Below are 26,884 nucleotides of genomic sequence, written 5' to 3' on the forward strand. Positions count from 1 at the left end.
CCAAAAACAGTTAGAGAAATCATTAATCCGTCAAATATGTTTTAAAGAGCGTGGTCTATACATGGTTCTGTCAGGTGGCAATTAGTGTAGGATGAGGTCCCAAAAAATAGTCTACTACTACTTTCGGCTGCTCCCGTTAGGGGTCGCCACAGCGGATCAGCTGTTTCCATTTCTTCCTGTCTTCCGTGTCTCCCTCTGTCACACCAGCCACCTGCATGTCCTCCCTCACCACATCCATAAACCTCCTCTTTGGCCTTCCTCTTTTCCTCTTTCCTGGCAGCTCCATATTCAGCATCCTTTTCCCAGTATACCCAGGATCTCTCCTCCACACATGCCCAAGCCATCTCAATCTTGCCTCTCTTGCTTTGTCTCCAAACCGTCCAACTTGAGCGGTCCCTCTAATATAATCGTTCCTAATCCTGTCCTTCTTCATCACTCCCAGTGAAAATCTTAGCATCTTCAACTCTGCCACCTCCAGCTCCGCCTCCTGTCTTTTCGTCAGTGCCACTTGACTCCGAACCGTATAACATAGCTGGTCTCACAACCGTCTTGTTAACCTTCCCTTTAACTCTTGCTGGTACCCTTCTGTCGCAAGTCACTCCTGACACTCTTCTCCACCCTGCCTGCACTCCCCGTTACTTTGGACAGTTGACCCCAAGTATTTAAACTCATATGCCTTCGTCACCTCCACTTCTTGCATCCTGACCATTCCACTGTCCTCTCTCTCATTCACGCATAGGTATTCCATCTTGCTCCTACTGACTTTCATTCCTCATCTCTCCAGTCTCTCCTCAACCTGCACCCTACTCTTGCTACAGATCATAATGTCATCTGCGAACATCATTGTCCATGGAGACTCCTGCCTGATCTTGTCCGTCAACCTGTCTATCACCATTGCAAACAAGAAAGAGCTCAGAGCCGATCCTTGATGTAATAATCCCACCTCCACCTTGAACCCATCTGTCATTCCTACCGCACACCTCACCATTGTCACACTTCTGTCATACATATCCTGCACCACTCCTACATACTTCTCTGCAACTCCCGACTTCCTCATACAATACCACACCTCGTCTCTTGGCACCCTGTCGTATGCTTTCTCTAAATCTACAAAGACACAATGTAACTCTTTCTGGCCCTCTCTATACTTCTCAATCAACATTCTGAAAGTAAACTTGCATCTGTGGTGCTCTTTCGTGGCATGAAACCATACTGCTGCTCGCTAATCGTCACCTCTCCTCTTAAACTAGCTTCCTATTACTCTCCCAAATCTTCATGCTGTGGCTGATCAACTTTATACAGCTGTAGTTGCTACAGTTCTGCACATTGCCCTTGTTCTTGAAAATCGGTACCAGTATGCTTCTTCTCCACTCCTCAGGCATCCTCTCACTTTCCAAGATTGTGTTAAACAATCTAGTTAAAAACCCCACTGCCATCTCTCCTAAACATCTCCATGCCTCCACAGGTATGTCATCAGGACCAACTGCCTTCCACTCTTCATCCTCTTCATAACTGCCCTCACTTCCTCTTTGCTAATCCACTATCTCTACATCATCCAACCTTCTCTCTCTCTCATTTTCTTCATTCATCAGCCCCTCAAAGTACTCCTTCCACCTTCTCAGCACACTCTCCTCGCTTGTCAGCACATTTCCATCTCTATCCTTGATCGCCCTAACTTGCTTGCACATCCTTCGCAGCTCGGTCCCTCTGTCTAGCCAATCGGTACAGGTCTTTTTCTCCTTCCTTAGTGTCTAACCTGTCATACAACTCACCATATGCCTTTTCCTTTGCCACCTCTCTCTTTGCTTTATGCTGCATCTCCTTATACTCCTGTCTACTTTCTTCATCTCTCTGACTATCCCACTTCTTCTTTGCCAACCTCTTCCTCTGTATACTTTGCTGTACTTCCTCATTCCACCACCAAGTCTCCTCGTCTTTCTTCCTCTATCCTGATGACACACCAAGTACCTTCCTAGCTGTCTCCCTCACTATTTCTGCAGTGGTTGCCCAGCCATCCGGCAACTCTTCACTACCACCCAGTGCCTGTTTTAACTCCTGCCTGAACTCCACACAACATTCTTCCTTCTTCAACTTCCACCATTTGATCTTCGGCTGTGTCTTCACTTGCTTCCTCTTATTGGTCTCCAAAGTTATCCTACAGGTCACCATCTGATGCTGCCTAGCTACGTTCTCCCGTCACCACCTTGCAGTCTCCAATCCCTTTTACATAAGATATAGTCCACCTGTGTGCACTTTCCTCCACTCTTGTACGTCACCATGTTCCTCCCTCTTCTTGAAATATGTATTCACCACAGCCATTTCTATCCTTTTCGCAAAACGACCATCATCTGTCCTTCCACATTTCTCTCCTTGACTCCATACCTTCCCATCACCCGTTCCCTTCACCAAAATATCCATTGATGTTAGCTCCAATCACCACTCTCTCCTCCTTGGGTACCCTCTCCACCACGTCGTCTAACTCACTCCAGAATTATTCTTTCTTGTCCATCTCACAACCAACTTGCGGGGCATATGCGCTGATAACATTCAGCAATACACCTTTGATTTCCAGCTTCATACTCATCACTCTGTCTGACACTCTCTTCACCTCCAGCATGCTCTTGACATACTCTTCCTTCAGAGTTACCCCATTCCTCCTCCCATTCACACCATGGTAGAAGAGTTTGAACCCACCTCCGATACTCCTGGCCTTACTCCCCTTCCACCTGATCTCTTGCACACACAGTATGCCTACCTTTCTTCTTTCCATCATATCAGCCAGCTCTCTCCCTTTACCAGTCATAGTGCCAACATTCAAAGTTCCGACTCTCACCTCCACACACCTACCCTTCCTCCTCTCTAGCTGCCTCTGGACATGACTTCCCCCTCTCCTTCTCTCAAAAAAATTGTGATTTTTTTTGGGGGGGCGGGATGGAATTTCATGGTCCAACGTTCTTACGATCAATTTTTTCAACTGATAATTGTTTGCAGTGAAGTCAAAAGTGATACAGATGTTGCTCTATTTCTAAGTTTTTAAGGAAAAAGTTTAGCAAACTACTGGTAGTTTTAATTTGACTCAAATGGTTAAAGGTCCAACAAGAATAACAAACAGCACCAGTACCCAGATTGACCGAATATTTAGAAATAGACGCAAAAGGATCACAAAATCACACAACATGACAACTGGGCTGTCAATATGGTATCAAGAAAATTAACATGCAAGAGGTTTACTACTAATACTACTCCTTGAAAATTATTCAGACGTAACTAGCCGAAACTTTACAGAAAAATTACAATCTATAATCAATGAATTTTCGATTAAGATGAAATGCAAAAATAAGAAACAAACTCTTCTGGGTGTGTTACGTGTCACAAATGAAGAACAGAGGCCAGTGTAGTGTGGAGAGAGCCCACAGGACGCTGACTCAGGGAAGGCACCGGTAGAATGGTTGGGGGTTGGTTTATTGGACGCCCCAGTGCGTGGGGCGCGTTCCTGGCGCCGCTCCCGCAGCCGTTCGTCCATCAGGAGGGCAAGGGTGACGAGCTCATTGAAGGAACCAGGGCAGTCCCAAAGGATGAGGTCTTTGACGGGCTCGCTCAGTCCCCACCTGTATGCTCTCTTGAGCGCAGTGTCATCCCACCCACTGTCTGCCACGAGTATCCTCGCCACCAACCTAGCTCCCTGCTGGATGGAATGGAGGCGGCTGGCAGCATCCTGCCCATCAGCTGAGTGGTCGAACACCAGACGGAACTCACGGCGGAAGGCACCATAGTCAGAGGCGAGCAGTTCAGTATGGCCAACCGCCGCTATGGCCCAGCTGAGGGCTTTGCCAGTGAGGAGGGACATAATAAGGGCTACCTTGGTCTCCCCTGTCCTATACCTGGCTGGCTGATGTTTGAACAGGAGCTCACACTGACCAAGGAAACACCTGCACAGCTCGAACTCCCCACTGAAAGCCTTGGGGCAGGGAAGGTTAGGCTTGAACCGGGGGTCCAGTGTGGGTTGACTTGGAGGAGGGGGAACGTCGGGACCAGGAATGGGGAATCCGGAGGCCGAGCTTGGGGCAGGGACCAGGGCGGTCGCTGATCTTGGACACTGCCACAGCCAGAGCAGCGATCTGCACGGAGAGTGAAGCAAGGGTGCTAGCCGAGGTATGCGAGTTAGCCTGGAGCCCGCTGATTTCTCCAGTGATCCGGGAGAAGGCAGTGCTAAGCTCACAATGGAGTTGGGTGAGTTGAGTGCTGTGGTCCTTTACCACTACCTCGAGAGGGTTCTGGGGCTTAGGGGCTATAGCTCCCTGAGCGACCGCCTGCCCCTCAGGTTTGCTTTGGCTCATTCTGGCTGCGATGTTCTGTTATGTGTCACGAATGAAGACCAGAGGCCAGTGCAGCGAAACCCAAAAGGACAGACAGACAACAGAGCAACACTGCCACAGGGTATAATAACAGGTGAGTCTCAGGTGGGCATTGTTGAGATGATGTGTGCCTGGCTACCAAAGTCCGAATCTGTAGAGCGAGGGGTTGTCCGAGGAAGTCCGGGTCCGAGATCCAGGAAGTCAAGTCCGAGTAGGAGGGATCCAGGTAGAGAGACACGGAGGGAGCTCGCTGGAGAGGTCCGGGGGAAAACGTGAAGGTCGCTGGGGGCGAGGAGCAAGGGAGATGCGGGGAGCCGTGGAGGGAGAGTCCTGGGAGGGAGAAAAGGGAGACACGAATATAGACACTGGGAATAACGGAATAGCAAGAGGGCAAGGAAAGCTCGAAGGCTTGTCAGAGCTTTACCGCAGGGTTCAGTAAGTCGAAGCACAGACAGGCGTTCTAGCAGGCTTCTTGTAGAGGGCTGCCTGATTACCGCAGGTGTGCCTGATGGATGATGGCAAACACCTGGTGCAGCGCTCGTCTCCTCAGAGCACTCGGATGTTTCCGGCACGTTCGAGCTGGGGGAGTGGCTTGAACGTGCCGGGGAGGCAGCTCGGGGCGGTGTAACCACAACAGGGTGAACAATGATGTCCAAAACTTAATGAAGGAGTGAGACAGGGCCTTAAAAATAGCCACAAAATCAAAGTTGTTCCATGATAGACATACATTTGCAATGCTAAGAAACAAGGTAACAAGAGAATTTAGAAAAGCAAAGGCGGACTTCTTCATCAAAATCATTGAAAACTCTCACCGTAACTCAAAAGCTATATGGAGCCAGATTAAAAAATTATCCAGTCAAAACAAAGCCAACTGAATTGAAGGTCAATGACACAATCCTACAGAGCCCAGTTAATGTGGCACAGGCCCTCAACCAGTACTTTGTCGAGTCAGTGACTACCATTGCCCAAATTTTCACAGTTCAACAAAGCAGTGCATGGACCATCAGTACTAGTGAGCCAGCACTAGCATTAAGACCAGTGTCTGAGTCAGAGGTAGTAAAAGTAATCGCATCTCTCAAGTCTTCAAAGGCTAAGGATATATATGGTATGGACACACTCATGTTGAAAGAGATCAACTCAATAGCTAACCCACTAATGCATATCATTAATACCTCTTAAGCGAGGTTTCCCCAACTCATGGGAGTCGGCAGTTCTAACGCCTATACTCAAAGGCGGTGACTGTCGTCTGACCACTAACTACAGGCTCATCAGTATTTCACCCATTGTATCAAAGGTATTCGAAAAACCTTTTGCCAAACAAATCATTGACCATCTCAACAATAGTTCCTTCCCACTGCACCCAATGCAATATGGATTCAGGGCTAAAGGTTAAGGTGTCAATGGACAAAGGCGAGGCTGTAGGCGCCATGTTCCTTGATCTTTAGAGGAATTATTTGTTAGCAAACACTGGGGATGCGCGCGCAGCTTGGCTGCAGGAATAACGTTACCCGACTGTTGATTACCATCTCGGCTTGGTATGAAGACGGCTAGCGAACTTCCTATACGTTACAAGAGTTTGAGTTTAGTTTTAAAATGTTTTCCGTCTACTACAACAGCTTGTCACCCAGTGATAAGACCAGTTATGCTATGATATGTGTTAGAGGCCCACATGCTTTAGGCGCAGGTCAGTGGATTAATGACGAGACAAAATGGCCCAGTCTTTAGTGGCCAAATATTCACGAATACCAAGTCTTTATTCCGGGAGAACTTGAACGTGTACACGTCTCTGGATGCATACAACAATGTTACTAGAGGCCATGTCCAGGACATACTAGTTCATGATTACAAAGTTGAAAACTTTGTATTTCTAAGGACTGAGGTGCTGCCTAGCCAAAGACAGGGCAATAATACGGAGATGTACAAGGTCTGGGTTATTATGAACAAGAGAAACAACTGTATTCTGAAAGCAAACTGCACCGGTATGGCTGGGTATGTAACTTAAGTTAATTTACTAAATACTCTTAGCTTTCCATTACTATTTAACTTCTTCAGTCACTGTCGTTAATGTAGTAAACAAAATTTCACTGCTCATTTGCTGCAATTATACAGCTATTATGCGGGCATATCTAGCCTGAACACATTTAAACCAATGTGTGTAATACATTAGATTACTAGGTATTAATCTCTATACCATTTTCTTGCAGCTTGGGGTCATGCTGCAGGCGTGTTGCTGCACTTATGCTCAAAGTTGAGCTGTGGGTCAGGTATGGAAAGACCGAGAAGTCTTGTACCTCAGGGACAAACAAGTGGCTCCTCACATCCAAAAGAGAGGTGAAGCCAGCCAGACTCTTAACCTGAGCTCTTAATCTGCAGCATAGACCAAACATACAAGCACCTACAGTCTGCTCCCACTGTGAAAGGCCAGAGTTCGGATAGAGGACCACCTGTGCAAAGTGCAAGGACCATTTCCACTTCGAATATGCAAAAATCAAAAGAAAGACTGTGGAATGGTATTGTGAACAGTGCAAAAAAAATGAAGTCAAAAAGATGTACTGTGAAACAAATCATTTAATGCAGTAATAAATTGGCATTGCCTGTAGTTGCATCTTACATTAAAACAATTGAATGTTGAATTAATCTCAATAATATTTTTTTAAAATAGGTGTGCATCTTGTAAAAAAAAAAATTACCTCATGTCACTGCTGCTGTACCTGCACATAAACGTATGACTAATAAACCCTTGAAATTTATCTTTGACTCTACATACTGGAAAATGTAATTATAATTTCGTGGAACCTTTATCAAAACACTGACAAGTTATTTTCTAGGGGCTATACATTTACAAAGGTTTGTTAATGCTGCACACACAATCACCATATTACTAGCAACACAACTTTAGCAAAACTTAACCAAGGTACGTTAGCGTCTAAGCTAGTTCAACTCAAACTTGAACTTAATTACTCTGTTGCTTGCAAACATTGTTAGTTATATATGCATAAGACTCAATAATTACGTTATTTAACGTTTGTTGTTCCAAGTTAAAACGAGTGGTGTAACGTTATGGCTGATTAGCCTGTTATCTGAGACCGAACGTTAACTTACCTGTTATGAAGTGATCACTGCAAATGCGGGCATTTTTAATTAGTTCCTCGCTCCAGTCGCTTCTTCTGATTGCTTGCAACCAAAGACGTCTCCTGTTAGCCTTAAAAGGGGTGCGAGTTGACGGAATTTGGTAAAACTTGAGCGTTTTGTTTTGTCTGTCAAAACGATTCTGTCAACCGACTGCACAACACGACATGGTGATGCCGGCGACTTCCTTGCTGCAGCCGACATGCGCAGTAGAACCTGTGTGACGTAGACTGATAATTCCCCTCTGGAAAGCATTAATCATAACATCCTACTGCATAAACTACTCAATTTCAATCTTTCCACAGAATTTGCCAACCTTATCAGATCTTACCTCTCATCTTGCTCCCAGTTTGTCAAAATCGATAATTATACATCTAATTCTCTGGATCTATCAACTGTTGTCCCACAGGGCTCTATAGTGGGTCCAATCCTATTCAGCATGTACATCAATGACCTACCTTCTGTGTGTGGAAAATGTGATATCAATGTATGCTGATGATGATAGCTATTTTTTTCTCGTGGTAAAACTACAGAAGTGGCAATAAAATTAACAAATGTTATGTGGAAGGTCACATCCTGGCTTAACCAATGTCGTCTGCAATTGAATGTGTCGAAAACAGTTTGTATGTTTTTCTCAAAAAGCAACAGCAAAAATATAGAGCAAGATATTCTCAGCCAGGGAGAGAGCCTACAAGTTGTCTCAGAATGCAAATACTTAGGAGTGCACATAGATTCAAACATTGGCTTCAAAACCCACATAAGGGTCTGCAATAAAGTAAAGTTTAGTTTGGCAAATTTCAGGTTTACCAGATACTTCCTATCAACTGAGGCAGCAAAGATATACTTCCACTCGATGGTTGTTTCCTACATCACCTATTGTCTGATAAGCTGGTCTAACACACACTACAACATTAAAACCACTAGAAACATTATACAAATACTCAAAACCTTAGACAAGAAGCCATTCACTTTTCATCGTTGTCATATTCTAAAAAAAGTATAATAGTAGGGAAAACCTCATCAAATACAAAAATGTCTGCCTAGTTTATAAGATCATGTATGGTTTAGCTCCTCCTCCTCTGTCCAGCTTCATCAACTTCAAATCTACCACAAACAGAGCTATAAGAGGTGCAGCTAGAGGGGACTGCACAATCCCACTCAGGAGAACTGCATTTAGTCAGGCCGTCTTCTTTGGAGCATCACACCAATGGAACTCAGTACCACAATCAGAGTCCCCATCCTATTTTTAATTTAAATGTAATGTCAAGAAATGACTTAAGAACCACCAATGTTAACATGTTATTTAAGTGTATTGTACATTAGCTGTATTGTATGTCTGCTTTTTTATACATGATATTTTCTATATTATCTTTACATATTTTCTTGTTTGTTTGTTTGCTCTTGTTGTTTTTGTATTGTATATTGACTAGGTTGTTTGTTTATTTATTGGTACTATTTTATTATCCTAGGATGTCTAACAACATCAGACAAAGGGACTGCCGATGGAAACTAGTGTATTAGCTAACTCGGGTACATTTACATTTGTTTCGAATGTTGATTAATGGATATTGTCCCTTCCCAAATAAACTTTTAAACTAAACTAAACTAAGACTCCCCAGGGACATACACAAGGGTCCTGTTTGTGGACTTCATATTGTGGTTACACCGCCCCGAGCTGCCTCCCTGGCACGTTCAAGCCACTTCCCCAGCTCGGACGTGCTGGAAACATCCGAGCACTCGGTCCGTGCTCTGAGGAGAGGAGCGCTGCGCTGCACTAAGTGTTTGCCATCATCTATCAGGCACACCTGCGGCAATCAGGCAGCCCTCTATAAGAAGCCTCCCAGAATGCCTCTCTGTGCTTTGATGTACTGAACCCTGCGGTAAGGCTCTGACAAGCCTATAGGCACCTAGGGCATTTCAAGTACCTCGTCATGCCCTTTGGCCTCACCAATGCCCCGGCCGTCTTCCAAGCGCTGGTCAACGACGTGTTGCAGGACATGCTTAACATGTTTGTGGTGATATACCTGGACGACATCCTCGTGTTCTCCACGACAGAGCAGAAACACCACCTGCACGTCTGCCTGGAGTACAGGCCTACCGACAGGATGCAACTCCGGTGCTTCCTCGGGTTCGCCAACTTTTATCGGCGCTTCATCAGGGGGTTCAGCCGAGTGGCCGCCCCCCTCACTGCACTAACCTCCACCCTCCGCCCCTTCTCTTGGACCCCGGAGGCGGAGGCCCTTTCTCGGTCTTGACGGGACTGTTTACGACAGCTCTGGTACTCACTCACCCTGACCCGTCCAAGCAGTTCATCATGGAGGTGGCCTCATCGGACATGGGCAACGGAGCCGTCCTCTCCCTGCGGTCAGAGGAGGACCAGAGAGTCCACCCGTGCACCTTCCTCTCCCAGCGTTTCAGCCCAGCAGAGAGGAATCATGGCATCGGCAACCGGGAGTTACTGGCGGTCCATGCCGCCCTAGAGGAGTGGAGACACTGGTTGGAGGGAGCAAAGCAGCCCTTCGTTGTGTGGTCAGACCACAAGAATCTGACCTACATACGAATGGTGAAGAGGCTTAACCCCCGGCAGGTGCACTGGGCTCACTTTTTCAGCCGGTTCGTCTTCACCCTCACCTACCGCGCGGGTTCCAAGAACGTCAGGGCAGATGCCCTCTCCCGCCTGTTTCCAGAGGGCTCACCCGATGCACCAGACACCCCTGACACCATCCTTCCCCCAGCCCGGGTGGTGGGTGCCGTTAATTGGGCTATTGCATTGGTGGTGTGAAGGGCTCAGCACGCCCAGCCTGACCCAGGCAACAGACCCCAGAATCGCCTATTTGTGTCATCCGCCGTCTGGTCCCAGGTGCTGGAGTGGAGGCACTCCAGCCGGTTCGCCTGTCATTCCGGCGTCCACCGGACGGTGGCCCTCATCCACAGACACTTCTGGTGGCCCACTATGGAGGCGGACACCAAAGAGTTTGTGGCCGCCTGCCCCACTTGTGCCTGGGCTACCCATCGCCCGCCGGCGGGTCTCCTGTGCCCCCTCCCTGTCCCCAGTCGACCTTGGTCACACATTGCCTTGTACTTCGTGATTGGCCTCCCCGTGCCCCAAGGTAATGATACTATCTTGACCATTGTTGACTGGTTCTGCCAGACCGTCCATGTTGTCACCCTTCCCAAGCTCCTCTCTGTGGCTGAGACGGCAGACCTCCTTGTCTCCCATAATATCCGTCTCCATGGGATCCCTCAGAACATTGTCTCCGACCGTGGTCCCCAGTTCACTTCTAAGGTGTGGCAGGCCTTCTGTAAGGGGATTGGGGCCATGGTCAGTCTCTCCTTCGGATACCACCCCCAGACCAATGGGCAGGTGGAGCGGGCCAACCAAGCCCTGGAGGCGGCCTAGCATTGCGTCACCACCAGCAACCCCACCTCCTGGAGCAAGAACCTACCCTAGGTGGAGTATTCCCTTAACACCATGGAGAGTTCTGCTACCAGTTTGTCCCCCTTTGAGTGCTCCCTTGGTTATCAACCTCCTCTGTTTTCCTGTCAGGAGTTGGAGGTGGCGGTCCCGCCCACCAGGGCCCATCTCCGCTGGTGCCGTCACATCTGGAAGACTGCCCGGGCCGCTGTGTTGCGGGCCACAGAGGGGCGCCAACCGGCGGAGAGTGCCAGCCCTAGCCTATCGTTCTGGCCAGAGAGTGTGGCTACTGGCCTCCCCCTCCCGACACTCTCCCAGAAGCTGACTCCTCGCTACATTGCTCCCTACACAATTGGCCGCATCAACCCCTCCGCGGTACGTCTCCTCCTCCCTGCCTCACTTAAGATCCATCCTGTGTTTCATGTCTCTTACCTCATACTGGTAGCCTCCAGCCCCGTCTCCCCCTGTCCAAGCTCCTCCGCCTCCCAGAGTCCTCGACGGTGGCGATTGGGTCTGGGACATCAACCGACTGCTCGTCGTTCGCCGCCAGGGCCGGGGTTACCAATACCTGGTGGACTGGGTTGGTTACAGGCCCGAGAATCGCAGCTGAGTGCCCCAATCCTACCTGGCCGACTCCTGAAGGAGTTCTATCGGGCCCACCCCAACGCCATCGGATGGTCGCCCAGTGTCTCGCTGTTTTTGTTTCCCTCAAGACCCTCCCTCCGCGACTTCCACAGCTCCACGTGTCTCCCTCACTCCTCGTCCCCAGCGACCATCATGTTTTCCCCGGACCTCTCCAGTGATCTCTCTCTGCGTGTCTCTCTCTGGACCCCTCCCTTCGGACTTGATTTCCTGGATCTCGGACACGGACTTCCTCGGACAACCCCTCGCTCTACGGATTCAGACTTTGGTAGACAGGCGCACGCACATTTTCACAACCCCCACCTGAGATTCCTCTGTTATCATCCCTGTGGCAGTGTTTATTTACCTCCATTAAAATTGCCTTCGGGTTTTCTCGGTGCCCATCTGTCCTTTGGGTTTCGCTAGTCTCTGGTCTTCATTCGTGATGCATAACAGAACATCGACGCCAGAATGAGCCAAAGCAAACCCAAGGGGCAGGTGGTCGCTCAGGCAGCTGTAACCCCTAAGCCCCAGAATCCTATAGTTCTTGAGGTGGTGGTAAAAGACCACAGCACTCAACTTACCAAACTCCATTCTGAGCTCAGCACTGCCTTCTCCCAGATCACTATATAGACGGGAGGTTGATTAGCTGGTCCTCTGGTGCGGCCATAACAACCTGGAGCTGAACATGCTCAAAACAGTGGAGATGACAGTGGACTTCAGGATGAGTCCCACAACACCGCCACCATACTCAACAGCACGATGTCTACGATGAAAAGCTACAGATTTCTGGGTTCCACAACTGACACAATCATCAAAAAGGCCCTGCAGAGGATGTACTTTCTTTGCCAGCTCAAGAAATCCAACCTACCTCAGGAACTGTTGATTCAGTTCTACACTGCAATAATCCAGTCTGTCCTCTGCACATCCATCACTGTCTGGTTTGGATCGGCCACCAAACAGGACAGGGACAGACTAGAATGGACAGTTAGGTCTGCAGAGAAAATCATTGGTGCCAGCCTGCCCTCCATTCAGGACTAATACACCTCCAGACTCAGGAAACGAGCAGGCAACATCACTGCAGACCCATCACAGCCTGTTCCAACTCCTTCCCTCTGGTTGGCACTACACCCCAAAACAACCAGATATAAAAACAGTTTCTGTCTGTGGGCTGTCATTCAAATGAACACTTAACGCCGTCAATAAATCCAACATGTTGTATATACGGTATTGTACATATGCTGGTACGCTGTCATGTACATCTACCTCAGACATGTATGCAAGTAACCTGCTAACATGGATTTCAGCATCTCATATATTCTCTGCACCATTGCACATTATCACCTCTTGTTTCACCTGTATAAGTCAGTCCTTGTGTAGATATGTGAAGATTGTTGTGTTGTAGTGCTGTTATTCTAAGTACACTGAGAGAGCCACGAAACCAGAGTCACATTCCATATAGTGCAAACCTACATGGCCAATAAACATGATTCTGATCTCAAGTAGCCTAGACCTAAATTCCCACCATAAACTGCCCTCTCTCCATTGTCCCTTGTTTTCAATAATCTTGTATTTCCCCTGTATTTTTACGCATTTCCAATTTTTTTTCTTTTTTTTTTTTAAATCGTAACTTTCCGTCCATCCATTATCCAAACTGCTTACCCTGCTCTCAGGGTCACAGGGATGCTGGAGCATATCCCAGCAGTCATAAGGCAGCAGGCGGGGAGACACTCTGGACAGGCCGCCAGGCCATCACACACACACACACACACACACACACACGTCTTTGGACTGTGGGAGGAAACCGGAGCCCCCGGAGGAAACCCACGTGGACACGGGGAGAACATGCAAACTCCACACAGAGGACGACCCCGCAAGGTTGGACTACCCTGGGGCTCAAACCCAGAAACTTCTTGCTGTGAGGCGACCGCGCTAACCACTGCACCGCATATCATAACCTGTCTGCAATATCTATGGGCCATATCACTCCAACATCATATTTCCATTAGGACATCAGTTCAGCTTCACCCTATGTGCAATCTCCAAGGTTACATTTACCACGATGAAAGCTCTCCCGAGTGACCAAGTGGGCGGTTAGAGAGTTTGAAGAGAAAAAAATAATGGGTACATTTCAGACATCAGAGAAAGAATAATTTCCTGTTCAGGCTTTTAAGGGAAAGGCATAAAAGAAACATTACACTGCTTTTATTATGATAATTCATATTTAAAAAGCCGCCAGAATACCGGAAACCAAGTCCCTGAAACTTGAAATTTTATTGGAGGGGACCTCCAGACCTTTGCTTCAGTTGAAAAATCTCTCATTATCTGAGGCCCTAAGGGTGGCAGTTATGACTCACACTGATAACTTCACATGGGGATTCTGACATGTTTTCTGCTGGGAGGGCAACAAGAGGTCTGGAAATTAGGTGTGGGGGGGGGGGGGGGGGGGACAGTCACAAAAAAAATCATTGAAAGACATAGTCCTACCAAGAAAGTGTTGGAAACCCCCCCCCCCCAAAAAAAACACGAATACTTTTGTATTACATGTTGATACTATGGAAACATTTACCACATAGACTCTGCTTTGTTGTTTTAGTGAGGTTATTCCATCCACTTTATTTGTGTTGCTCTTAATCATGGTTACAGCATCAGGCCTTTACCTCCACAGAGTGAACAAAGATGGGTGAACAAGTCTCTAAACTTAGATCCTTGACCCTTGGACGAGGAAATACCCCCCCCCCATAAAAATCTGATCTTTTTATGTTTTCCCTTGTTCTCTTATTTTCTCTCTCTCTTCTCAGTCCTTCCTTTATCTGGCCTGGTACATGACCATGTCCATCCTGGGTCATTATAACAACTTCTTCTTTGCTGCTCATCTGCTGGATATTGCCATGGGTTTCAAGACACTCCGTACTATTCTCTCTTCCGTCACACACAATGGCAAACAGGTAGGTTTTTAATGGCATCGCTTGCATAGTTTACATAAACAAGACATGTATTCACCCCATTTGTGCTTAGAGGAAGAACAGCCAGTTATAAAAATATTTAAAAGGTAGAACATGATATAAACATTCATGCTCATGATTTAAAATAATGGGCTCATATAACTAAGATATCCATCTCCAAATGTACATTTTTAAGTAGAATTGACAATTTCGTGTAAGGGTAGCGTAGTGGTCTATTCCGTTGCCTACCAACATGTGGCTCGCCAGTTCAAATCCCCGTTACCTCCGGCTTGGTTGGGCGTCCCTACAGACAATTGGCCATGTGTGCAGGTAGGAAGCCGGATGTGGGTATGTGTGTTGGTCGCTGCACTAGCGCCTCCTCTGGTTGGTCGGGTTGCCTGTTCAGGGGGGAACAAGCGTGATCATCCCATGCGCTACGTCCCCCTGGTGAAACTCCTCACTGTCAGGTGAAAAGAAGCAGCTGGTGACTCCACATCCATTGGAGGCGGCATGTGGTACATACTTGACAGCTATCTCTGTCTACAATAGCATATGATACCATTTCCATTACAACTGGACTTCACAAAATTACATATACTCACTTCTTGCCTTACAGACCTCATGTATCCATATGATACCCTGATCCACTGCAAACATGTTTAGTCAAAACCCACCATTGTCTTGGTCACTCAGTTCATTAACATGCTCACGTAATTACAAACACAGTCATACCAAATAATACTGCATACCACAAAAACTTATCACCACCTGCTGCTATAGAAATGTGTTATGTTTAGATTTGAAGGACTCCAGTGGACACATGAACATAGGCAGCTTGGTGCCTCCGTTTTATTTAGCCATTACCCATTAGCAGTGTTCTAATCAACCGTGGGTTTCAGTCCACCATACATTTAGGCAGCATGGTGGCCCAGTGGTATGCACTGTTGCCTCACAGCAATAAGGTCTTGGGTTCGAAACCCAGGCCATCCCCGGTACTTTGTTTTGAGTTTGCAAGTTCTCCCCCTGTCCGTTTTGGGTTTTCACTGGTGCTCCAGTTTCCTCCCAACATCAAGGTACGGAGGCCCTTAAGGGACGTGGAAGGTGAAAAAAGGATGTACCTTTTGCGAGATCTTGCAAAATTTTCATGTACTTCTGGTTCAGTTCCGCAACCGAGCGAGAAAGACGTTGACTTACATGAAAGGCTTTGCGAGATCTTGTACGTTCCTTTTTTCCCCTTCCATGTTCCCTAAGAGGCTCCATATCAAAGACATGTATGTTAGAGTTAATACTCCTGTCTGTGCCCCTGACCAAGGCAATGGGAAAGAACTGGAGTTGGTCCACGGGCGCTGTAGCTGCCCGCTGCTCCTAGCTACAGAGTCAGGATCGGTTAAATGCAGAAATTCCCCATGGGGATTAATAAAGTATATCTTAATCTTAACATGCTTCGACATGTTAAGATGAAAGGACAGCATTGTACTTATCTCCCACTTACAATGCCGTCCTTTCATCTCTACCCAGGAGACTCAAGAAGCCTAGCCTCCAAGAACAACAGTCGGTCACTAACGGCTCCAACGACTCTCATGACCACTGAATAATGAAGTCGAAACTAACACCCCCAACGACCGTCGCTGCTAAACATATGCAAATCAATAGCTCCGATGGCGACGGGTGCGGCCAAACATCGGTACACAAAAGAGCCACTCATATCTATCGCTCTGTTAGCGACGGGCGTTGGTAAACATCGGATCACAAAGAGCCACGCATATCAATAGCTCTGACGACTCCTCCTAGAGGATAAATTCTGAGTCTCATCACCAGCCAGTAAGACTAGCTTGGTCTAGTCAGAAAGGCACGAACTGAGGGAGCCTCTTGGATGAGAGGCGAAACGTCTTCACGGATATATACCAAGTCCAGTTGCACTTGATTCAACTCCTTTGGACACACATGAGAAGTAAAAATCCATCATTTGTAAATGGAAGAAGTTTGGATCCACCAGGACTCTTCCTAGAGCTGGCCACCCAGCCAAACTGAGCAATCGGGGGAGAAGGGCCTTTGTCAGGGAGGTGACCAAGAACCCGATGGTCACTCTGACAGAGCTCCAGCATTCCTCTCTGGAGATGGGAGAACCTTCCAGAAGAACAATCATCTCTGCAGCACTCCACCAATCAGGCCTTTATGGTAGAGTGGCCAGACGGAAGCCTCTGCTCAGTAAAAGGCACATGACAGCCCGCTTGGAGTTTGCCAGAAAGCACCTAAAGGACTCTCAGACAATGAGAAACAAGATTCTCTGATCTAATGAAACCAAGATTGAACTCTTTGGCCTGAATGCCAAACGTCACGTCTGGAGGAAACCAGGCACCTCTCATCACCTTGCTAATACTATCCCTACAGTGAAGCATGGTGGTGGCAGCATCATGCTGTGGGGATGTTTTTCAGCAGCAGGAACTGGGAGACTAGTCAGGATCGAGGGAAAGATAAATGGAGCAAGGTACAGAGAGAGATCCTTGATGAAAACCTGCTCCAGAGCGCTCAGGACCTCAGACTGGGGCGAAGGTTTACCTTTCAACACGACAATGACCCTAAGCACACATCCAAGACAACGAAGGAGTGGCTTCGGGACAAGTCTGTGAATGTCCTTGAGTGGCCCAGCCAGAGCCCGGACTTGAACCCCATTGAACATCTCTGGAAAGACCTGAAAATAGCTGTGCAGCGACGATCCCCATCTAACCTTACAGAGATCAAGAGGATCTGCAGAGAAGAATGAGAGAAATACCCCAAATATACACTCACTGGCCACTTTATTAGGTACACCTTGCTAGTACCGGGTTGGACCCCCTTTGCCTTCAGAACTGCCTTAATCCTTCGCGGCATAGATTCAACAAGGTACTGGAAACATTCCTCAGAGAGTTCGGTCCATATTGACATGATAGCATCACGCAGTTGCTGCAGATTTGTTGGCTGCACATCCATGATGCGAATCTCCCGGTCCACCACATCCCAAAGGTGCTCTATTGGATTGAGATCTGGTGACTGTGGAGGCCATTTGAATACAGTGAACTCATTGTCATGTTCAAGAAACCAGTCTGAGATGATTCGAGCTTTATGACATGGCGCGTTATCCTGCTGGAAGTAGCCACCAGAAGATGGGAACACTGTGGTCATAAAGGGATGGACATGGTCAGCAACAATACTCGGGTAGGCAGTGGCGTTGGCACGATGCTCAATTGGTACTAAGGGGCCCAAAGTGTGCCAAGAAAATATCCCCCACACCGTTACACCACCAGCCTGAACCGTTGATACAAGGCAGGATGGATCCATGCTTTCATGTTGTTGACGCCAAATTGACCCTACCATCCGAATGTCACAGCAGAAATCGAGACTCAGACCAGGCAACGGTTTTTCCAATCTTCTATTGTCCAATTTTGGTGAGCCTGTGCGAATTGTAGCCTCAGTTTCCTGTTCTTAGCTGACAGGAGTGGTACCCGGTGTGGTCTTCTGCTGCTGTAGCCCATCTGCCTCAAGGTTCGACGTGTTGTGCATTCAGAGATGCTCTTCTGCATACCTCGGTTGTAATGAGTGGTTATTTGAGTTACTGTTGCCTTTCTGTCAGCTCGAACCAGTCTGGCCATTCTCCTCTGACCTCTGGCATCAACAAGGCATTTTCGCCCACAGAATTGCCGCTCACTGGATATTTTCTCTTTTTCGGACCATTCTCTGTAAACCCTAGAGATGGTTTTGCGTGAAAATCCCAGTAGATCAGCAGTTTTTGAAATACTCAGACCAGCCCGTCTGGCACCAACAACCATGCCACGTTCAAAGTCACTTAAATCACCTTTCTTCCCCATTCTGATGCTCGGTTTGAACTGTAGCAGATCGTCTTGACCATGTCTACATGCCTAAATGCATTGAGTTGCTGCCATGTGATTGGCTGATTAGAAATTTGCGTTAACGAGCAGTTGGACAATAAAGTGGCTGGTGAGTGTAGGTGTGCCAAGCTTGTAGCTTCATACCCAAGAAGACTTGAGGCTGTAATCGCTGCCAAGGGTGCCTCAACCAAGTACTGAGTAAAGGGTGTGAATACCTATGTACATGCAATATTTCAGTTTTTTTATTCTTAATAAATTTGCAAAAATTTCTACAAAACCTTTTTCGCTTTGTCATTATGTAGATTGTAGATTAAATTCCTTTCTTTTTTCATCAATTTTGGAATAAGACTGTAACGTAACAAAATGTGGGGAAAGTGAAGGGGTGTGAATACTTTCCGGATGCACTGTATATTAGATTACATTCAATTTTGTCAATGCACATAATACAAGTACTGAGACAATGAAATGCAGTTTAGCATCTAACCAGTCGTGCAAAAGCAGTAAAGTGCCATGTGATGTACATATTGTATGTATATTTTAGAATAAACAGTAGAGGTAAGCTAAGATATATAAAGTCAGTGGTGGAGAGTAACCAAGTATATTTACTCAAGTACTTTGTTTAAATGCAGTTTTATTTTTTATGATGTTCATTAGTCAGAGGGACGAAACCAGTTCTTTTACTGCAATATGTTAACTACATCAAGCTCGTAATACTTATGGACTTTTACTGTAGTAGATTTTTCTGGCGGAGGCCCTTGTCCACGAGGTCTTCAAATCCCACCTCCGGAAGAAGTTCTCGTGTATCCCGAGGGAGGCTGGGGATATGGCGTCTGCGTTGGCCATGTTCAAAGTCTCTATAGGTCGTTTGCATATGATGTCTCAAACTACAGATGGAGGGCAGGAAGTGATTTTCTACATATCTGTGAATGTTCTCATTCATCCAGGTCATGGTTATCAAAAGGGAGTTGAATCAAATGCAGCCGGACTTGGTATATATCTGTGAAGACGTTTCGCCTCTCATCCAAGAGGCTTCCTCCGTTCATGCCTTTCTGACTAGACCAAGCTAATCTGACTGGCTGGTGATGAGACTCAGCATTTATCCTCTAGGAGTCGTTGTCAGAGCTATTGATATGCATGGGTGATAATGACGGGCGCGGCCGAACATTGGTACACAGAAGAGCCGCTCATATCTATGGCTCTGTTAGCGACGGGCATTGGTAAACATCGGATCACAAAGAGCCACGCATATCAATAGCTCTGACAACGACTCCTAGAGGATAAATGCTGAGTCTCATCACCAGCCAGTCAGACTAGCTTGGTGTAATCAGAAAGGCACGAACTGAGGAAGCCTCTTGGATGAGAGGCGAAATGTCTTCACGGATATATACCAAGTCCAGTTGCACTTGATTCAACTCTTTTGGATGATTTTCTACATAGGAAGCACTATCACAAACTTTTGAAATGGCTATGTTTGGCGTCATTAACTGAGAAACCACAAGGAGTTTTTATTGAGTACCAAAAGCTGTTCATGAGGGGGGAAAGAATGCAAGAAATTGACCGAAAACGCTGAAAAAAATGGCTTGCGAACCGTCTGTGGTTGGGAGGAGCGGAGTCGGATAACGCGCGTGTGCAGTGACCACTTCGTAAATTTTTTTTTAAAAAAATCAACTCTTCATAACATAAGGATTATGTCCAACATATCTTACTTTCTGTTTATACCCTTCTCTCATAATATCGTCTAAACTAGCACAGTTCGGGCTAAACTAGCTCCATCTCGTCCATTCTGCTTTTCACTTCCTGCTCTCCATCTGAATGTTGCGCGTCATCAGAATCACGTGACTGCAAACAAGCTATAGTAGATGCAGCAGGCAGGATATGTGGTCACCGGTGCCTGTCGATGCAGCAACCTAAGAACCCACTGGTGAACACCAGCGGTGAGGGAAGCTGTTAGGCTAAAGAAAGAGGCCTTTCGGACTTGGTTGGTCCAGGGGTCTCCTGAAGCAGCACACAAGTACTGGGAAGCCAGAAGGGCTGCCTCTTCGGCAGTCACAGAAGCAAAAACTTGGGTGTGGAAGGAGTTTGGTGAGGCTATGGAGGATGACTTTCGGTTGGCGTCAAGGACATTCTGTCAAACCATCCGGCGACTCAGGAAAGGAAAGCAGGGCTCAACCCAGGCTGTGTTCAGCCGGGGAGGGGAACTGTTGACCCGGACTGGGGATGTTGTCGAGCGGTGGAAAGAACACTGAGGAGCTCCTGAACCCGACTAACACGTCCTCAGTGGAGGAGGTAGAGTCTGAAGGCTCAGGGGAAGCCCCAGTCATATCCCTGGCAGAGGTATCAGGTAGTTAAAAAGCTCCTCAGTGGCAAAGTGCCGGATGTGGATGAGATTCGCACCGAGATGGTGAAGGCTCTGGACATTGTTGGGCTGTCTTGGTTGACACGCCTCATCAGTGTCACTTGGAGGTCGGGGACAGTACCTGTGGAGAGGCAGACTGGGATGGTGGTTCCCATATTAAAAAAGGGGGACCGGAGGGTGTGCTCCAATTATCGGGGCATCACATTGCTCAGCCTCCCTGAGAAAGTCTACTCAAAAGGAGGTGCTGACCGATTGTCGAACCTCGGATCCACGAGGAACAATGTGGATTCTGTCCTGGCCGTGGAACAACGGACCAACTCTTTACACTTGTGGGAGTGCTGAGGGGGGCATGGGAGTTTGACCAGCCAGTTTACATGCGTTTTGTGGACTTGAAGGCTTACGACCGTGTATCCCGGGGCAGTTGCTACAAGCCATCTGGTCCTTGTATAACCAAAGTGAGAGCTGTGTCCGCACTCTTGGCACAAAGTAAACACGTTTTCGGTGGGTGCCGGACTCCGCCAAGGTTGTCCCGTTTCTCCAATTCTGATTGTGATATTCATGGACAGGATCTCAAGGCGCAGCCAAGGTGAGGAGTGTGTCCGTTTTGGGAACCTCAGAATTGCATCTCTGCTTTTCACAGATGTGGTTTCATCAGAATGCGACCTCCAGCGCGCACTGGGGCGGTTTGCAGCTGAGTGTGAAATGGCTGGGATGAGAGTCAGCACCTCCAAGTCTGAGGCCATGGTTCTCTACCGGAAAATGGCGGATTGCTGCCTCTGGGTTGGGGAGGAGTTGTTGCCTCAAGTGAAGGAGTTCAGGTATCTCGGGGTCTTGTTCACGAGTGAGGGTAGGATGGAGCGGGGGATTGACAGGCGGATTGGTGCAGCATCAGCAGTAATGCGGACGTTGTACCGGACCGTTGTGGTGAAGAGGGAGCTGAGCCAGAAGGAAAAGCTCTCAATTTACCAGTCAATCCTCGTTCCAACCCTCACCTATGGTCATGAGCTTTGGGTAGTGACCAAAAAGGTGAGATCGCGGATACAAGTGGCTGAAATTAGTTTCCTCCGTAGGATGTCTGGGCTCAGCCTTGGAGATAGTGAGGAGCTCGGACATCCGGAAGGAGCTTAGAGTAGAGCCGCTGCTCCTTCGCGTCAAAAGGAGCCAGTTGAGGTTGTTCGGGCATCTCATTAGGATGCTTCCTGGCCGCCTTCCTTTGGTGGTTTACAGGGCACAGCCAACTGGGAGGAGACCACGGGGTAGACCCAGACCTCGCTGGAGGGACTACATGTCCAATCTGGCCTGTGAACGCCTTAGGATCCCCCAGGAAGAGCTGGAGGGCGTTGCTGGGGAGAGGGACTTCTGGTGTGCCCTACTTAGCTTGCTGCCACCACGACCCGACCCCGGAGAAGTGGCTGACGATGAATGAATGAATGAAAGATTTTTCATGCAGGAATTTTACTTGAAATGGAGTATTTTTACATTGCTGTATTGGTACCTTTACTGCAGTAAAGGATGTGAATACTTCAACCACTGGTTTACAGCATCATAACAGAATGGACAGTATGATCAGAGTGATTTGAATTAAACAATGGAGAGGAGATATTTGGGTTTATGAATACGTTCCATAGAATAGCTGCTGCATGGCTATATGACTTCACTAACCCGGCAATGCACGGAACAGCCGACTGTCTCCACGACTCCACTTTCCTTCAGCATGACCCATGCTATACGTTTAGCTTGACTGACGCTTTGGCTGGGCTCTCCTGCTGCCTTCAGAAATACAAAGTCGTCAACACCTTCAGAAAACACAAGGTAATCAACAATATCGATGTAGCTAACGTTGGGCCACTGTCTCATGTCATCTACCCACTCCTTGAGAAGTGATGGGTGAGGCACTGTTACAGTAGTGCCCTCACGACTTTTTAAAACATCTTTAGTGTGTATCCACCTCCATTTTTTTTGTTGTCCATTTGTACCTCATCCATGGCTAAACCCCAGCTTTTACAGCGTCCCTGGTACCTACGCAAATGTAAACAAGTGTTTAACCGGGAGAGCAAAAAACCGGCTTCCCCTACGAATCATGGGTAAACTCGAAGTCAGGAAAAAGTTAAATAGTTGAGCTGCAGCTCAGAATTCTTCTGAGGCTACACATTTTATACGTCACCCCAACCTGAAAAATAAAGTGTCTATGACCAAGAAGTATCCCCTCATTGATTGTTAAAAGTTTAAATGATTTATCTTTAAGAAAATGTAGTATTTTGTTGCTGAAGCCAAAGTGGTGGAGTAGTGAATTAAACGTAAATGGATGGATTAGTCCATGTCAGTTGGTGGCCCTTTAGTATAGGTCAGTAGGTTGGCCTTAAACACAAGCAAAGGACATGTGCGCTGCTGAGTTTACAGCACTAAGGCAAGTGTTAATATTGTAGTTGGTCCACGGGCTCAGGAATACTCAATCAAATTTGTTCCTTATTTTTGCTTACATCGAAGGCTTACTGTATAGTACCTGCAAATTCTGATGAAATACATATGACGTCATCAGCCTATGAACTCTGTAAAAAGAGCAAGTCATTCTTGTCCAGTAAGTAATTTGAAAGGGTAATTAACATGTAATATAAAATCCAATCATTTCCATGCAAATTATTAGAATGCAAACATTCATACTGACAGAACATGGCATATTTCTGAAGAAAAGGAATAGAGAAAAGGTTTTCAAGAAGCGGTATCTCTTAGTGGTATGCACATAACAGAGAAGGTTTTAAAGTTAAGCTCAAGTTATGTCAGTTATATAAAATGAAACTGAATCACTTGTTTGTGTTTATATACGTTTGTGTACATCTCTACAGTCATGCAGTACTTGAAGTGGAAAAAAGTGCACGTATTCTGTGTTCAAATTTTGGCATACAAGCAAATCATTTGGTATTATGTTTGGAATTTTAAAAGTGAATAAAAGTTACTAAGATATTGCTGATATTCACAATATGAATTTCTACTACTACTACTATTTCTGGCTACCCCCGTTAGGAGGTTGCCACAGCGGATCATCCGTTTCCATCTCTTCCTGTCATCTACATCTTTCTCTGTCACACCAGCCACCTGCATATCCTCCCTTACCACATCTATAAACCTCTTCAGCATTCCCCTTTTCCTTTTCCCTGGCAGCTCCATATTCAGTATCTTTCCTTCACACATGTCCAAGCCATCTCAATCTTGCTTGACCCCAAACAGTTGACCCCAAGTATTTAACCTCATACACCTTTGTCACCTCTACTCCTTGAATCCTCATTATTCCGCGGTCCTCGCCCTCATTGAACATATTGATTCTGTCTCGCTTCTACCGACTATCATTCCTCTTTTCTCCAGTGCGTACCTCCACCTCTCCAGGCTCCCTTCAACCTCCACTCTACAGGTCAGAATATCATCCGCAAACAGTCCACGGAGACTTCTGCCTGATCTCGTCCGTCAACTTGTACATCACCATTACAAACAAGAAAGGGCTCAGAATCAATCCTTGATGTAATCCCACCTCCACCGTGAACCCATCTTTTGTTCCAACTTGCACACCTCACCACTGTCACTCTACCCTCATAGATACCCTGCACCACTCCTACATACTGCTCTGCAACTCCCGACTTCCTAATACAATACCACACCTCTCTCGGCATCCTTTCATATGCTTTCTCTAAATCCACAAAGACACAATGTAACGCCTCCTGACCTTCTTTATATTTCTTCATCAACATCTGTGGTGCTTTTGTGTCATGAAACCATACTGCTGCTCACTAGTTGTCGCCTCTCCGCTTAACCTTGCTTCTACTACTCTTTCCCATAACTTCATGGTGTGGCTGATCAACTTTATACCTCTGTAGTCGCTACAGTTCTGCACATTGCCCTTATTCTTGAAAACCGGTACCAGTACGCTTCTTCATTCCTCGGGCATCCTCTCCTGTGTTAAACAATCCAATTAAAACTCCACTGCCATCTCTCCTAACACCTCCATGCACCACAGGTATGTCATCCGGACCAACCGCCTTTCCACTCTTCATCTTCTTGAAAGCTGCCCTCACTTACTCCTTGCTAATCCACCACACTTCAAAGTACTCCTTCCACCTTCACACTCTCCTTGCTTGTCAGCACTTTCCGTCTCTATCCTTGATCACCCTTACCTGCTGCACACTCATCCCACCTGGGTCCCTCTGTCTAGCCAGTCGGTGCAAGTCCTATTCTCCTTAGTTTCTAAACTCACATTTGCCACCTCTTTGCTTTACGCTGCATCTCCTTGTACTCCTGTCTACTTTCATCATTCAGACCATCCCACTTCTTTGCCAGCCTCTTCCTCTGTATACTATGCTGTACTTCCTCATTCCATCACCAAGTCACCTCATCTTCCTTCCCCTGTCCAGATGACACACCAAGTACCTTCCTAGCCATCTCCCTCACCTCTTCTGCAGTGCTTGCCCAGCCATCCGGTAACTCTTCACTACTACCCAGTTCCTGTCTTAACTCCTCCCTGAATTCCACTCAACAAAGTCTTCCTTCTTCGACTTCCACTATATCATCCTTGGCTCTACCTTCACTCTCCCTCTACTTGATCTCCAAAGTCATCCTACAGACCACCATCCGATGATGCCCATCTACATTCTCCCCTGTCACCACCTTGCAGTATCCAATCCCTTTCAGATCGCGCCCCATACGTAAGATAGTCCACCTGTGTGCACTTTCTCCGCTCTTATATGTCAAAAAAAAAATTAATGACATGAATTTCAGTTACAAATTTTTTTTATAACTTAGAGGAAAATTAATGCCTTAAAACAAGTTCTTCTGCAGATGTCATGTCAGGGCTTGGGCTATTGATGAGAAGAAATTCTCACATACTGCTTTTGCTCAACATCAGTTTTAAGGTTTTGGTCTTAGGACCGTTGCCAGAGTGATGATAAATTCATTCCTAATATAAACAATGTTTGTATTACGGGTACAGGCTATGCAGCTTCCTCTCAGCCTTACCAATGTTAGGAGGAAAAAAGGTGCTAAAAACTATAGTTCAAAACTTAAAGAATTTCTAATATTCTTTGTCAAACATTTTGCTTCAGAATTGCCTTGCTGAGTGTCCAGGTGGCATGGCGGCCCATTCCATTGCCGACCAACACAGGGATCGCCGGTTCGAATCCCCATGTTACCTTCGGCTTGGTCAGCGTCCCTACAGACAATTGGCTGTGTCTGCAGGTGGGAAGCCAGATGTGGGTATGTGTCCTGGTTGCTGCACCAGCACCTCCTCTGGTTGGTCAAGGCACCTGTTCAAGGGACAGGGGGATCCGGGGGGAATAGCGTGATCCTCTCACATGATACATCCCCCTGACGAAACTCCTCACTGTCAAGTGAAAAGAAGCAGCTGGCAACTCCATGTGTATCAGAGGAAGCATATGGTAGCCTGCTGCCTTTCCTGGATCGGCAGAGGGGGTGGGGCAGCGACCGGAATGGCTCGGAAGAGTGGGCTAATCGGCCAAATACAATTGGGGAGAAGGGGGGGGGGGTTGCTTTGCCAACATCACCATAGATTATATGCACGGACACACCAATAAGGCCATCAATGCTCCAACATGCTTAGCTGAGGTTAAAACCATTAGATGGACTGTTTTTACAGACAGCTACTTCAGGGGAGTTGATTCAAGGGCCCTCAGCAAGATATTACAAAACCAAGGCCAAGTTGCACTGAGGAACGAGATTGACTCGTCGATAATTTTTTTCCTTGCACCCTACAGGAAACACTTAACGAGAACGTGGCTAAAAACTGACCTGTCTCCAAAACCTTCATTGCACATAGAAATAGCAGAGGCATATACTTTTAAAATAGATAGTGTCAAATTCCAAAAGCCTTTCTTGCCTCATTTGGGCAAGGAGACAACTGATGAGTGTAACTGGAGAAAACGTATCTAGCAGAGCCTGTGGTCAGGGAGCATGGACAAAAGCAGCTATTCCCACAACAGAGTCATCTTGAGCTCTCAGAGAAGGACATAGGACAATGTGTCCTCTCTGATGTCCCACAGAGGACATCTCAATGCAAACAGATCCCTCGCTGATCTCCAAAATCTTGTTCAGATCTCCTGTTTGATTGTCAGGATATAGTCTCCATTATCCCTTTCGAGGGCCTCCTCTGGACATTATATCCAGTCCTGTAATCATGGCATGTGAAGAGCCCTGCG

General features: G+C 46.9%; 1 protein-coding gene across 1 annotated transcript in view; it reads left to right on the forward strand.

Annotated features, from left to right (window-relative positions):
• ryr2a (ryanodine receptor 2a (cardiac)) overlaps window positions 1-26,884 on the forward strand; it is a 1,161,183-nt gene that overhangs the window by 1,033,860 nt on the left and 100,439 nt on the right. The window contains 1 exon segment of the mRNA XM_056296806.1: window positions 14,322-14,468. Coding sequence (XP_056152781.1) covers window positions 14,322-14,468 — 147 coding nt within the window.

Source organism: Lampris incognitus, chromosome 17 (genome assembly GCF_029633865.1).
Source record: "Lampris incognitus isolate fLamInc1 chromosome 17, fLamInc1.hap2, whole genome shotgun sequence".
NCBI classification, from domain to species: domain Eukaryota; kingdom Metazoa; phylum Chordata; class Actinopteri; order Lampriformes; family Lampridae; genus Lampris; species Lampris incognitus.